General features: G+C 41.5%; 1 protein-coding gene across 2 annotated transcripts in view; it reads left to right on the top strand.

Moving 5' to 3' along the window:
• The window catches only part of EP300 (E1A binding protein p300), an 87,066-nt gene that overhangs the window by 18,803 nt on the left and 56,184 nt on the right, over window positions 1-12,079 (top strand). For both annotated transcript variants that reach the window (XM_037731986.1, XM_017510362.2), the window contains exon 2: window positions 4,412-5,046. In XM_037731986.1, the coding sequence (XP_037587914.1) occupies window positions 4,412-5,046 (635 nt within the window). The remainder of the gene's footprint in view (window positions 1-4,411; window positions 5,047-12,079) is intronic.

The raw sequence follows: 12,079 nt of genomic DNA, 5'->3' as shown, positions 1-12,079 counted from the left end.
TAAGTTGTAGTCTCGCTCTTGTTGCCCAGGCTGGAGTGCAATGGCGTGATCTCGGCTCACTATAACCTCTGCCTCCCAGGTTCAAGCAGTTCTCCTGCTTCAGCCTCCTGAGTAGCTGGATTACAGGAGACTGCCATCATGCCCAGCTAATTTTTGTATTTTTAGTAGAGACAAGGTTTCACCATATTGGCCATGCTGGTCTCCAACTCCTGACCTCAGGTAATCCACCCACCTCATCTTCCCAAAGTGCTGGGATTACAGGCATGAGCCACTGTACTTGGTTCATCCTTTTTTTAAATTATTGTGACAGGGCCTCACTTTCATCCAGGCTAGAGTGCAGTGGCAGGATCATAGTGCACTGCAGCCTCAATCAAGCCCTGTGAGTAGTAGGTGCATGCCAGCACACCCAGCTAGGTTTTAAAAATTTATTTTTGTAGAGATGAGGTCTTTCTTGCCTCGGCCTTCCAATGTGCTAGGATTATACATGAGCTACCCTGCTGGCTTTCTTTTCCTTTTTATTTTTTCACAATTCCAAATGGTCCTTGGGATTTGTGTATACTTTAGAATTGTCTTGTCCAGTTCCCTGAAAAACTTTTAGAAGTTTGATTGACATTTGCATTTAATCTATAGATCAGTACTCGGGGAGAATTGATGTCTTTAATACTGAGGATTTCTGTCTAGGTGTTTTGAGATAACTCCATTTAGGCAGCTTCACTTTTGAGTTTACACCTGTTTTATACATTGTCAGTTCTCCTGCCTCAGCCTCTTAAGTAGCTGGGATTACAGGTGCCCACCAGCACGCATGGCTAATTTTTGTATTTTTAGTAGAGATGGGGTTTCACCATGTTGTCCAGGCTGGTGTCGAACCCCTGACCTCATGATCTGCCTGCCTCAGCCTCCCAGAGTGTTGGGATTACAGGCATGAGCCATCACACCCAGGGAATGATGATTTTTAAGACATGAATTTGATTTTCTCTTTTAAAGAGTCTTGCTTCTGTGTCCGTGAAGATTGGCCTGTTCTTATATTGGCCTTGTGTCATTTTTTAAATATTTTAGAAGTATTTTCATAAGCTCGAATTATCTTTTCCTTGGAAGTTTGGTGTAGGGCATGCCTGTAAACAATTCAGATATGATGCTTTCTTTATGGAAAGATAAACCAAGGATTAATTTTCTCTAGTAGTAGTAGTAGTAGTAGGATTACAGTAGTCTCACTTCCCATGTCGTTTTCTTTTAAACTTTTATAAATGGAAATTTCAGTTTAATGAAATGTATATATATTTTATAAGAAATACATTGTGCCTGTTATCCAGCCTCAAGTTCATTAGTATATACCACACTCCCCCCACCTTTTTTTTTTTGCTGGAGTATTTTAAAGTAAGTCCTAGCCATGTCATTTCACCAGAAATATTTCAGTGTATGTCTTTCAGTAAAAAGGATTTATTTAAAAATTGTGTTGTTGTTATAGTCAGTAAAGTTAATAATTTTTTACTATCACCCATTACTCAGTCTGTATTTAAAGATCATCCCTTACTCTCATTTCAAAATGTGTTTTTATAGTTGGCTTGTTTGAATCAGGATCCCTGCCCCCCCCAACCAACTTAGGCTATGGAATTGTTAAAGAAACTGGGACATTCCATCCTATATGATTTTTTATTAAGGTTTAAGTATTTTCTCTGGAATTTATTTATTTTGTATATTTTCATTTTTTTTGTATAAAGTTGATAATAGTATTGCTTTTTTTTTTTTTTTTTTTTTTTTTTTTTTTNTTTTTTTTGAGACGGAGTCTCACTCTGTTGCCCAGGCTAGACGGAGTGCAGTGGCACAGTCTCTGTTCAGTGAATCTCCGCCTCCCAGGTTCAAGTGATTCTTCTGCCCCAGCCTCCTGAGTAGCTAGGATTACAGGCACGTGCTACCATGCCTGGCTAGTTTTTGTATTTTTAGTACAGACAGGGTTTCACCATGTTGGTCAGGGTGGCCTCGATCTCCTGCCTCAAGTGATCCGCCTGCCTCAGCCTCCCAAAGTGCTGGGATTATAGGTGAGCCACCACACCAGGAGGTTGGATTATTTTTTAAGAGGATAACAGCTGTGGATTTTTTGTTATTGTTAGTAGACGGGTCTCACTATGTTGCCAAGCCTTGATATGAATTCCTGGGCTCCAGCTATCCTCTTGCCCCAGCCTCCTGAATAGCTGGGACTATAGGTGTGTACCACTGTGCCAGCACCCAGTAATGACTTTTTGATGTGAAAACTACTTTAGAGAATTAAAAGGAAAGAAAACTTAAATAAATTCTATAATAGGTTACTACTGTCAATAGGTCAGTCGGGAGTAATTTTGTTTCCCCAGGGGACGTTTGATGATATCTGGAGACATTTTTGATTGTCACAATTGGGGTATGGATGCCACTGGCATATATAAGAAGGACCAGGAGACTCTTGATGGTATTACAGGCCACAAGACAATCTCCCTCCACCTACAGCAAAGAAAACTATACAGCTCAAAATGCTAATATTGCCAAGGTTGATTATCCCTGCATTAATTTATAGTCAGCACCCAGTCTTGTTTGTTTTTTTTTGAGACAGGATCTTGTTCTTTGACCCAGGCTGGAGTGCAGTTGTGCAAATAGAGCTCAACTTAAATTCCTGGACTCAAGTAATTCTCCCACCTTAGCCTTCTGAGTAGCTAGGACTATAGCCTAGTACCACCACACCCAACTGACTTTATTATTTGTAGAGACAGGGTCTTGCCCTGTTGGGCTGGGCTCAAGCGTTCCTGCTGCTTTGGCCTCCCAAAGTACTGAGATTATAGGTGTGAGCCACCAGGGCTGGTCTTGCACTCTGTGTTTGATAGGGTTGGTTTGTATGGTGAAGGAGCCAGAGGCATGGTTTTATATACCCTATTCTGGCTAGATTTTGGTTAAGGAAAAGTATTCTGTAGTTAAAGTTGAAAGCAAATTTACTCAGCCTGTTGAGGGCCTACTTTGAGGCAGGTGCTATACAGGAACTTGGTAAAAATGGTGGATAGCCTCTGCTTAACTGGAGCACACACTGAATGTTCCACAAATGACAGGACTTTTGTATCAGTTGTCTGTCTTTATGTATTAGAATATTTAAAATTTTTCCTTTCCTTCCTGAATTTAGTTTGTGTATGGACAAGTTATTATAACTGTTCTTCTAAGGAACGTGGGAATATTAATACAGCTTAATTGCATTACTTTTCTCCATGACTGTGAATACAAATTTTTAGCATCTTGTATAATAATGGGTGTTCTACTTATTTATTTATTTAAAAAATAAAATTTAAAAAACCCAGCATTCTAAATAATGTTACAGAATTAACACAGTAGTTGAAATATTATTTAGAATGCTAGGTTTTTTTAATTCTTTTTTTTTTATTATAATTTAAGTTCTGTGATACATGTGCAGAACATGCAAATTTGTTACCTAGGTATACACGTGCCATGGCAGTTTGCTGCACCCATCAATGTGTCATCTACATTAGCTATTTCTCCTAATGCTATCCTCCACTAGCCCCCTACTCCCCCACAGGCTCTGGTGTGTGATATTCCCTTCCCTGTGTCCCATGTGTTCTCACTGTTCAGCTCCCACTTATGAGTGAGAATATGCCCAACCAAAAAACTTGTAATCTCTTATGAGAACATGCGGTATTTGGTTGTCTGTGCTTGGGTTAGTTTGCCGAGAATGATGGTTTCCAGCTTCATCCATGTCCCTGCAAAGAACGTGAACTCATCCTTTTTCATGGCTGCATAATATTCCATGGTGTATATGTGCCACATTTTCTTTATCCATTGATGGGGTGGGGAGATTGCACTTTTAATCCTTCTTTCCTTCAGTCTTACTTTAGGTATAGTTCTTAAGTGTTTAAGTCTGTTGATATAACCAAATATCCCCTCGATTTAAATAATCTGTAACATAAAATTGTTTTAGTATGACCTAAAAACCACAATATGAATAATATATAGGGGTGGCTCATGCCTGTAATTCCAGCACTTTGGAGGGCCAGCATGGGCAGATAGCTTAACTCAGGAGTTCAAGCCTAGCCAGGTCAGCATGGCAAACCCCGCCTCTACTAAAAATACAAAATTTAGCCGGGTGTGGTGGCGCACACCTGTAGTTGTAGCTATGTGGGAGGCTGAGATAAGCTATGTGGGAGGCTGATTTAAGGGAGAATCACTTAAATCTGGGTGGAGGTTACAGTGAGCCAAGATACCTGCCACTACATTCCAGCCTGGGCAACAACAGATCAAGACCCTGTCTCAAATAAATAGAAAGAAAAACGTGGAGTGAGGTTTGGAAATGATGTTTAATGCTTATGAATAAAGAAAATATAGAGCAGTTTTTTATTTTGGTTTTGTCATTCTTTGACCTTTATCTTTTCCCTTTGCTTTTTAGATTTTGGCTCTCTCTTTGACTTGGAGCACGACTTGCCAGATGAATTAATCAACTCAACAGAGTTGGGACTAACCAATGGTGGTGATATTAATCAGCTTCAGACAAGTCTTGGCATAGTACAAGATGCAGCTTCTAAACATAAACAGCTATCAGAATTGCTGCGATCTGGTAGTTCGCCTAACCTCAATATGGGAGTTGGTGGCCCAGGTCAAGTCATGGCCAGCCAGGCCCAACAGAACAGTCCTGGATTAGGTTTGATAAATAGCATGGTCAAAAGCCCAATGACACAGGCAGGCTTGACTTCTCCCAACATGGGAATGGGCACTAGTGGACCAAATCAGGGTCCTACGCAGTCAACAGGTATGATGAACAGTCCAGTAAATCAGCCTGCCATGGGAATGAACACAGGGATGAATGCTGGCATGAATCCTGGAATGTTGGCTGCAGGCAATGGACAAGGGATAATGCCTAATCAAGTCATGAACGGTTCAATTGGAGCAGGCCGAGGGCGACAGAATATGCAGTACCCAAACCCAGGCATGGGAAGTGCTGGCAACTTACTGACTGAGCCTCTTCAGCAGGGCTCTCCCCAAATGGGAGGACAAACAGGATTGAGAGGCCCCCAGCCTCTTAAGGTAAGCACAGTTTTGGTTTGTGTGCACAGTTGGCACACACGTGAGTATTTCCATGATGGAGGGAGGGTTTGCGTTACATAGTGTAGCAGTTTCCACATATTACATGCCAGGAATTTACTGTGCTATCATAAATTTTAAGAAGTGCCTACGTTAAATTTAAGTAAAACATATATTTTACAACTGATGTTCTATAACTTCATATTTCCAAGTGATCGCTGGCTAATGCTGGTTCTCTCTGGCACAAGCATTGGAATGTTTTCATCTCATTTCCAAGTCCAGTTTAGCCTTGTAGTAGCCTCATTATAAAAATACAGTTTGGAGGTCAGGCAAGGTGGCTCATGCCTGTAATCCCAGCACTTGGGGAGGCCGAGGCGGGTGGATCACGAGGTCAGGAGTTCGAGACCAGCCTGGCCAATGTGGTGAATCCCCATCTCTACTAAAAATGTAAAAATTAGCCAGGCGTGGTTGTGCACGCCTGTAGTCCCTGCTACTTGGGTGGCTTAGGCAGGAGAGTTGCTTGAACCCATGTGGCAGAGGTTGCAGTGAGCCGAGATCATGCCACTTACTCCAGCCTAGGTGACAGAGTAAGACTCTGTCTCAAAAAAAAAAAAAAAAAAAACCAGTTTGGAGATAGCTGGCATTACACTTGTCTTCAGATGGAGACTTCATTTGTTCCTATTGCTTTGAATGTCCCTGGTTATTAGGAGATATGTTTATTCTGAGAAATGTATTAACTGTTATTTTTCTTTATTGTTGGAAATTAAGGCACGTTTGTTTATGTGAAACCTCAACATTCTGGATGTTTCAATGAAACCAGATCTTGGCCAGAGACTTAACTAGAGAATGCTAAGTATATTATTTAAAATATTTTAAACTGGCCGGGTGTGGTGATTCTCACCTGTAATCCCAGCAGTTCGGGAGGTTGAGGCGGGTGGATCACAAGGTCAAGAGATCGAGACCATCCTGACCAACATGTTGAAACCCTGTCTCTGATAAAAACACAAAAATTAGCTGGGCATGGTGTTCGCGCCTGTAGTCCCAGCTACTCAGGAGGCTGAGGCAGGAGAATCACTTGAACCCGAGAGGAGATTGCAGTAAGCTGAGATCATGCCATCGCACTTCAGCTTGGGCAACAGAGCAAGATTCTCTCAAAGAAAAAAACAGTATACTTTTAAATGTGTACTCTATATAGACAAATAAGGTATAATTATACATACTTTAGTGTTTATTCTTCCATATATATATATATATATTTTTTTTAATCTGGTTTTTTTTTTGAAATGGAATCACACTAAGGTTGCCAGTGCCTGGCATGTAGTTACTTTTTGTTGAATTAGAGATGGCTTCACTTGGAAGATGAAATTGGAGATAGGTACGATTTTCACAAGGAATCAGGGGAAAGCTTTCTCTGTAAGAGGAATAATTTGAGCAGACATTAGGACTTATGTGTTCCCGAGAATCTTGGGTGCAGTGGCTCATGTCTGTAATCCCAGCACTTTGGGAGGCCAAGGCAGGAGGATCGCTTGAGCACAAGAGTTAGGGAGCAACCAGGCAACTTAGACCCCATCTCTATTTAAAAAAAAAAAAAAGGAACCTTGACGGTGACAGAATGCAAGTGTGAATTGAAGACAGTTTGACAAACTTGTGTTGAGAAGACTGAGATCACATGTAGGAATTCAAAAGCCTTAAATGTTTTTTTGCTACAAGAATATTGACAAGTTAGGATTCTGTTTTAGCATTAGTGCTTTGTAGATTCTCCCTTTCTGTCCCCCACCCCCACCCCTTTTTTTTTCTCTTTTTTTTTTTAAGACGGGATTTCACCATGTTGGTCAGGCTGGTCTTGAACTCCCTACCTCAGGTGATCCTCCCGCCTTGGCCTCCAAAGTGCTTGGATTACAGGCGTGAGCTACTACGCCCGGCCTTTTTTTTTTTTTTTAAGACAGGGTCTTGCTTGGTCGCCCACGCTGGCGTGCACCAGCCTAATCATGGCTCACTGGGAGCCTCAACCTGCCAGGCTTAAAAAATCCTCTCGCCTAAGCCTCCTAAGTAGCTGGAACTGAAGGCATGCACCATCATTCCTGGCTGATTTTTATTTTTTGTAGGGATGGAGTCTCGCTAACTATGTTGCTCAGGCTCCTCCTGGGCTCAAGTGATCCTCTTGACTCAGCCTCCCAAAGTGCTGGGATTACAGGTATGAGCCACTGTACCCATTTAGATTGCTGTGTCTATGTGGTTTATTTACCATATTTGGAGTGAGAACCGGAAACAACAAGGTAAATTATTAAGTACCTTTTATAGGATCTAGGAACCTAGCTATAAAGAGATAAAGTCCTTGCCACCAAGGTTTATATTTTGCTATGGAGAGGAGGGATGACAGACTTACAATAAACCCTTACTGGTTGACAAAATACTGTAGTGTTAGAGTAGTGAATGAACTTATTTCATGTAATCTACTTTCTGCTATGCACATAAGATATAAATTTAGAGTGTGCCAGGTTAAGTGCTATGGAGAAAAATTAAGGCTCATTGACAACTGCTTGGGAGTGTGGCACTATTCTGGTTATAATCTAAATTTCTTTTAGGAACTGCGTTTATATAGAAGTGAACGAAACAAAAATCCCTGTGCTTGTGGAGCTTTTATTTTGATGTGAAGGAGCAATTCAAATTTTAAACTTCCATTAAATGATATTTTATTTCCTCATTATTTTTATTTTTATCTTGAGACAGAGTCTTGCTCTGTTGCCTATGCTAGAGTGCAGTGAGACAGAGTCTTGCTCTGTTGCCTATGCTAGAGTGCAGTAGCATGATCTTGCCTCACTGTAACCTCTGCCTCCTGGGTTTAGGTGATTCTCCAGCCTCACCCTCCCAAGTAACTGGGACCACAAGTATGTGCCACCATTCCTGGGTAATTTTTGTTTTTAGTAGAGAAGGGATTTCACCATGTTGCCGAGGCTGGTTGTAAACTCCTGACCTCAAGTGATCTGCCCACCTTAGCCTCTCAAGTGCTGGGACTGTAGGTGTAAGCTACCATGCCTGGACTTATTTCCTTTTTCTTTACTTTTTTTTTTTTCCTTTTGTGAGACAGAGTCTCGCTCTGTCATCCAGGCTGGAATGCAGTGGCGCGATCTCCGCTCACTGCAGCCTCAGCCTCCCAAGTAGCTGGGATTACAGGCACTCACCTCCATGTCTGGCTAATTTTTGTATTTTTAGTAGAGACAGGGTTTCACCATGTTAGGCTGGTCTTGAACTCCTGACCTCGTGATTTGCTTGCCTGGGCCTCCCAAAGTGCTGGGATTACAGCCACCACACCCAGGTATTTCCTTATTTTAAGTGAGCCTACCTATATTGATATTTGTAAAGCACTTATATTAGTGTTTGACAACTGAGGGAGCTTTAAATGTTTAATAAATTAAAAAATCTGAGGCCAGGCCTGGTGGCTCACACCTGTAATCCCAACACTTTGGGAGGCCGAGGCGAGCAGATCATGAGGTCAGGAGGTTGAGCCCAGCCTAGCCAACATGGTGAAATCCCGTCTCTGCTAAAAATACAAAATTTCCCTCCAAATACATAGTTAGGTACTAGGTTTAAAAAAAAAAATACAAAAATTAGCTGGGCGTGGTTGTGTGTGTCTGCCATCCCAGCTACTCATTAGGCTGAGGCAGGCGAATCACTTGAATTGGAGTCGGGGGTTACAGTGAGCTGAGATCATGCCACTGCACTCCAGCCTGGTGACAGAATGAGACTCCGTCTTAAAAAAAACAAGTTACGGAGGTTTAGGATAAGATACCCATTTAAGGCTGGGTATGGTGGTTCACACTTTTAATCATTCCAGCCCCAACAACATAGTGAGGCCCCCATCTCTACCAAAAAAAAGTACCCAACTTTCATGGCACACCCACACCAGCAGTTGCCCTTTCACTGTACCAAGTCCTAAAATTATCTTGTAGAGCTAATTATATTCATTATATTTCTTATTTCTTCTAAAACTTCTAAGACTTGTGATATTTAAGAATTAGGATTTAAGGTGTTAGAAAATTTTCAGTGAGATTGGATGACTGGAACCCTGCTTGCAAATGACATCCGCTTTTGAACACAGTTCTTTTCATGGACGAATCTGTGGTTCAAAATGTGCAGGCAGGTGGTGACATTACTACTACAGCTGTCTTCTGAAAGCCTGACCCATGGTGGTTTATGGGAAGAAATTTGGATCGTATTGCCTTTCACCCCAGTCTTTAGAATCAGCATAAACTATTCAAAGCCAAAATGTTTTAAGTTAACTTTTGTTTTTGAGACAGGATCTCTATCTGTCACCCTGGCTGGAGTACAGTGGCACAATCATAGCTTACTTGCAGCCTTGATCTCCCAGGCTGAAGCGATTTCCTATCTCAGCCTCCTGATAGCTGGTACTACAGGGACTGCCATGCCCTGCCAATTACTTTTATTTTTGTTGAGACAGAGTCTCACTATGTTGCCCAGGTTGTTCTCAGACTCCTGGCATCAAACAATCCACCTGCCTTGGTCTTCCAAAGTGCTAGGATTACAGATGTGAGCCATTGAGCCTGGCCAGATACTGAAAAAGAAAATATAGGCATGGCTCAGTGGCTCACATCTGTATTCCTGCCACTTTGGGAGGCTGAGGCGGGAGGATTTCTTGAGTCCAGTAGTTTGAGGATATTCCTGGGCAATATAAGGAGACCCCATCTCTACTTTTCTTTCTCTTTTTCAAAAAAGAAAGAATAGTTCTCTACAGGATCCATTTTTTATACCTGCCTAGAGCTGAGTGTGGCTTCCTCATCCTCTGCCTTTTCAGTTTAGTGTGGTGGGTAGTTGGACATCTGGAGAATATTAGCTATGGAGAAAGAAACAAGATGAAATAACTATAGTGTAGCAGGAATTAAATACAAAATATTACTTCCTTATTACATTTAGTGGGGAGAGTAATAAAGGGATTCAGGAGATAGAAGGGGCAGTGATCTGGAGATTGGTTGTTACTTTATTTTCTAACTCCTTAGCAGATTCTGTAGGAGTTGGAAAAACAAAAGCTAGAGAAATCTTTTTTGGTTACAGTGACCAAAAATGTCAGCAAGAAATTACTTCGAACTGATCCGCAATCAGAGTAGTCTGTGTATTTTGAGCCCATATCTGCCATTGAGGAACTTGGAGTTTCCAGGTAATAATATATCATGATTGAGGGAACAAGCAGTGTCAGGAACTGGTCAAAATTCAGTTGGTCTAGGCAGGCAAGGCCGTGCAATCATGAAGGACCACATCGTTTTGGAAAATATTTGAATGAAGACATTACATTTATTAGCAAAAGACAACAAGGCAGCTTCGAACTTCCAGCGTTTTGTTCATTTAGATAATGGTACTCTTGAGGGCATAATTTATTGTCTTAGTCTTTTATTGTCTGTCATGCAGGTTGTATGATGTAATGGCTTTCATACTATGTCTATCATGAATTTGCATGCTAATAAGAAACAGGTAAAACAACTCCCCCATGTACAGGTATGCATGTTATTGGAGCCACATTAGATAAATGTCAGTACTTAAAAAAATAATCATAGGTAGCAGCAGCACTTGGAGCCAAATTTGTTACTACCAAAAGTAGCCTGGACTTCATTTAAATCTGTTTCTGGATTCTATTGCCTCTACAATCTTACTGGCCATATTTACATAGAATCAGATTAGCTTTTTTTTTTTTTTTTTTTTTTGGAGACAGAGTTTCGCTCTTGTTTCCCAGGTTGGAGTGCAATGGAGCAATCTTGGCTCAGCGCAGCCTCCGACTCCTGGGTTCAAGTGATTCTACTTCAGCCTCCCAAGTAGCTGAAATTACAGGCATGCGCCACCATGCCTGGCTAATTTTGTATTTTTAGTAGAGATGGGATTTCTCCATGTTGGTCAGTCTGGTCTTGAACTCCTGACCTCAGGTGATCCACCCACCTCAGCCTCCCAAAGTGCTGAGGTTACAGGCATGAGCCACCCTGCCGAGCCTAATTTTCGCAGTATTAGTAAAGACAGGGTTTCACGATGTTGGCCAAACTGGCCTTGAACTGCTTGCCTCAGGTGATCCACCCACCTCAGCCTCTCAACGTGCTGGCATTACAGGTGTGAGCCACTGTGTCGGGCCAAGAAGTTATTTTCCCTGAATTCTCATTTCAGGCCACCCCATTCTTTTATGCTTCCATCAAACAGCCACTTGTAAATTACCTGTAAATCATTCTTATAAATTACTTACCTTAGATTGCTTTAGTCTCTAAATTTCATCTGGAAACGAAAATGTTCTTTAACTTTTTTTTTTTCTTCATTCTTTGGTAATACCATAAGGAAGGAATATTGCCAGGCGCGGTGGCTCATGCCTGTAATCCCAGCACTTTGGGAAGCTGAGGCAGGAGGTGGATCATGAGGTTAGGAGTTCAAGACCATCCTGACCAACATGGTGAAACCCTGTTTCTACTAAAAATTAGCCAGGTGTGGTGGCATGTGCCTGTAATCCCGGCTACTCAGGAGGCTGAGGCAGGAGAATCACTTGAACCTGGGAGTTGGAGTTTGCCGGTAAGCCAAGATGGGCCACTGCACTCCCACAGGCAGAGTGAGACTCTGTCTCAAAAAAAAAAAAAAATTTTTTTTTTTTTTGTTTTTTTAATAAAGGCAAACAGCTGAACAGATAAAGATGTCATATTCATATAGATGGGCAGAGTATCGATACTGCATATAATTTAAGAAACAAATTTTAGGCCTGTTATAGTGGGACATGCCTGTAATCCCAGCACTCAGACAGAAGGATCACTTGAGACTAGGAGTTAGTCAACTTTCTACAAAAATAGAAATGAAAATTAGCTGGGCATGGTGGCATGAGCTTGTAGTCCCAGCTACTTGGGAGGCTGAGGTGGGAGAATTGCTTACCCCAGAGGTTAGGAATTATAATGATCTATGATCATGCCACTGCACTCCAGCCTGGGCAACAGAGTGAGACTCTCTGTCTTTTTATAGAAAATTTAGAAGAAAAAGATTTTGTCAAGAGTTCTATACTTGT

The sequence above is a fragment of the Cebus imitator genome, unplaced genomic scaffold (genome assembly GCF_001604975.1).
Source record: "Cebus imitator isolate Cc_AM_T3 unplaced genomic scaffold, Cebus_imitator-1.0 Scaffold435, whole genome shotgun sequence".
NCBI classification, from domain to species: Eukaryota; Metazoa; Chordata; class Mammalia; order Primates; family Cebidae; genus Cebus; species Cebus imitator.
This window is presented reverse-complemented; position numbering and strand designations above follow the sequence as displayed.